Source organism: Phalaenopsis equestris, unplaced genomic scaffold (assembly GCF_001263595.1).
Source record: "Phalaenopsis equestris unplaced genomic scaffold, ASM126359v1 Scaffold000002, whole genome shotgun sequence".
Lineage (NCBI taxonomy): Eukaryota > Viridiplantae > Streptophyta > Magnoliopsida > Asparagales > Orchidaceae > Phalaenopsis > Phalaenopsis equestris.
The window spans coordinates 13804860-13806698 of NW_018164444.1; the positions used below are offsets into that span (position 1 = coordinate 13804860).

Consider the following 1839-nt stretch of genomic DNA (forward strand, 5'->3'; position numbering starts at 1 on the left):
ACACGACGCCGCACTTCCTTATTACTCTTCTGCTTAAGCTTCCACGGCAGGTTATGGCCTCTCCTATGAAGCTGAAGGTTTTGCTCTCTCTGAAATCCTTTATTGCAGACTTCACAGATGAATCTGTTCGTCGCCATTAACGTTTTTGGAGATAGCGCTATCACCTCAGCATCCGGATCTATTAACCATCATTCAACGTTGTCAAGCAGTATACTATGAAGTAGAGATAAAAAGGATAGAGAAGATGATAGCTTTTGTTGAATTGAGATATGGAAATCATGAAATATTAATTGGGGGATAATGAAACAAAGATACTTGCTTGGATTTCCGGGGAGGTTTCTCTTTTTCTTGAGAGGGGCAGGTAGAACTTGCAGATTGGAAGAAGGAGTTGGGATTGAGGAGACCGGTGGTGGAGCCTGAATATTATTCATCTGCTGTTGCCTTAGGTGGTTGAGGTTTTCTTCATCTCTGATACTAAAGAAAGGAGAGGAAGAAGAAGCCGCAGCCATCTTCGTTGCTGTTGGACGGCAGGCTTAATTAATCAATTCTCTTTCTCTTCTTGATGATGATTGAGCTGCAAATTATCAAAACAAGCAAATAACTTTTTTTTTTCTTTTTTTTTTTTAGTAAGGAACATAGAAGCATGATTGCGCAGCGATTATCCTCTCTTTATGAATCTAAAAGACAAAGAATAAAAACCAAAAGTATAAATGGAAGAAGGTAGATAGATACATCACAAGGAAGATGATATACACGAAATAATTCATATAGCAAAACATCCAAACTTAACCACCTGAGGACTCTTCCTAGATCGACAAAAGAACAAATCGGAGGTGCAAATCCAAACAAACAGTTGCACTCAAAACTAGTAAAGGCCAGAAGAGAAAGAGAGAGAGAGAGACGGAGTTAGTAAGAAAGAGATAGAGAGGAATTAAGAAGAAAACAAGCTGGAGAGAAAAGAATGGGAAAAAACACAAACCGTGCCAAATCTCTCTCTCTCTCCCTCTCTCTCTGTTCCTTTGCCCTTCTCCACTCTTATCTTCTTCTGCTCCTCTCTATGGGGATTGCAGCGAAGCTTATTTTCTCAACAATTTCCTTGTCATAACTTTTCTCCTCGCTCTCTTCCACAGTGATGCGGCTTCTTCTGCTTTTTTAATCTCCTTTTCTTCGCCTCTTTGCACCACAAATAAAATTGCTTTATAAATTAATATAGAAAGAGAGAGAGAGAGAGAGAGTAGATGTGTGTGTGGGTGAGAGAGAGATGCTCATGGAAGGCTCACACAGGCAAAGCTGTGTCTGTATGTGGCCAAGCGATAGGGGTCCACCATCTGCAGGCCTTGGTGAAAACTGTACATGCGCCACTCTTACCTTGAGAAAAGGCATCAAATTTTTGTCTAATAAGCTTCATTTTTATTGCCAAGACTTACCTAATTATCATACATGAAAATTGTTGCCCTTAATTTTTTTTTTTTTTAATTTCTTTTTGCCCTTTTAACATAATCTTTTGGTTTTGCACAAGCAAAATGGTGATAATAATATAAGAAAAAAATTATGGCTTGATGCATAAATTGTTGTTCAGAATATATTTTCATTAAAATGAGCTCGAATTCATTGAAAAGTTATCTTCAGGTACAAGATATTACTTGATTTATTTTTTTTTAAGTCTTATGAACTGATTTAAGGTTTGAGAATGGTGTTTTCTGCTAAAAGTTTCTGTCATGGAGGTATATGCTCATTAAAGTCAGCACATTGTAAACAGATATTAAGAATAGGGTCTGGAATGGCAGTTTTATGACAAAATTAGTGCCCCAATTAGTCACTCTAGACATTTTATAAAGC

General features: G+C 37.5%; 1 protein-coding gene across 2 annotated transcripts in view; it reads right to left on the minus strand.

The window, feature by feature from the left end:
• Window positions 1-1069, minus strand: part of LOC110038357 (protein indeterminate-domain 5, chloroplastic-like) — a 4735-nt gene extending 3666 nt beyond the window's left edge. The window contains exons 1-3 of one of the 2 annotated variants that reach the window (XM_020743178.1): window positions 980-1069; window positions 320-574; window positions 9-178 (exon numbers count right to left, since the gene is read on the minus strand). In XM_020743178.1, the coding sequence (XP_020598837.1) occupies window positions 9-178; window positions 320-509 (360 nt within the window). In that variant the 5' untranslated portion in view covers window positions 510-574; window positions 980-1069. Of the gene's footprint in view, window positions 179-319; window positions 575-979 lie in introns of both variants that reach the window. The other variant, XM_020743169.1, reaches the window with a different exon arrangement.
• Between the last annotated feature and the right edge of the window lie 770 nt (window positions 1070-1839).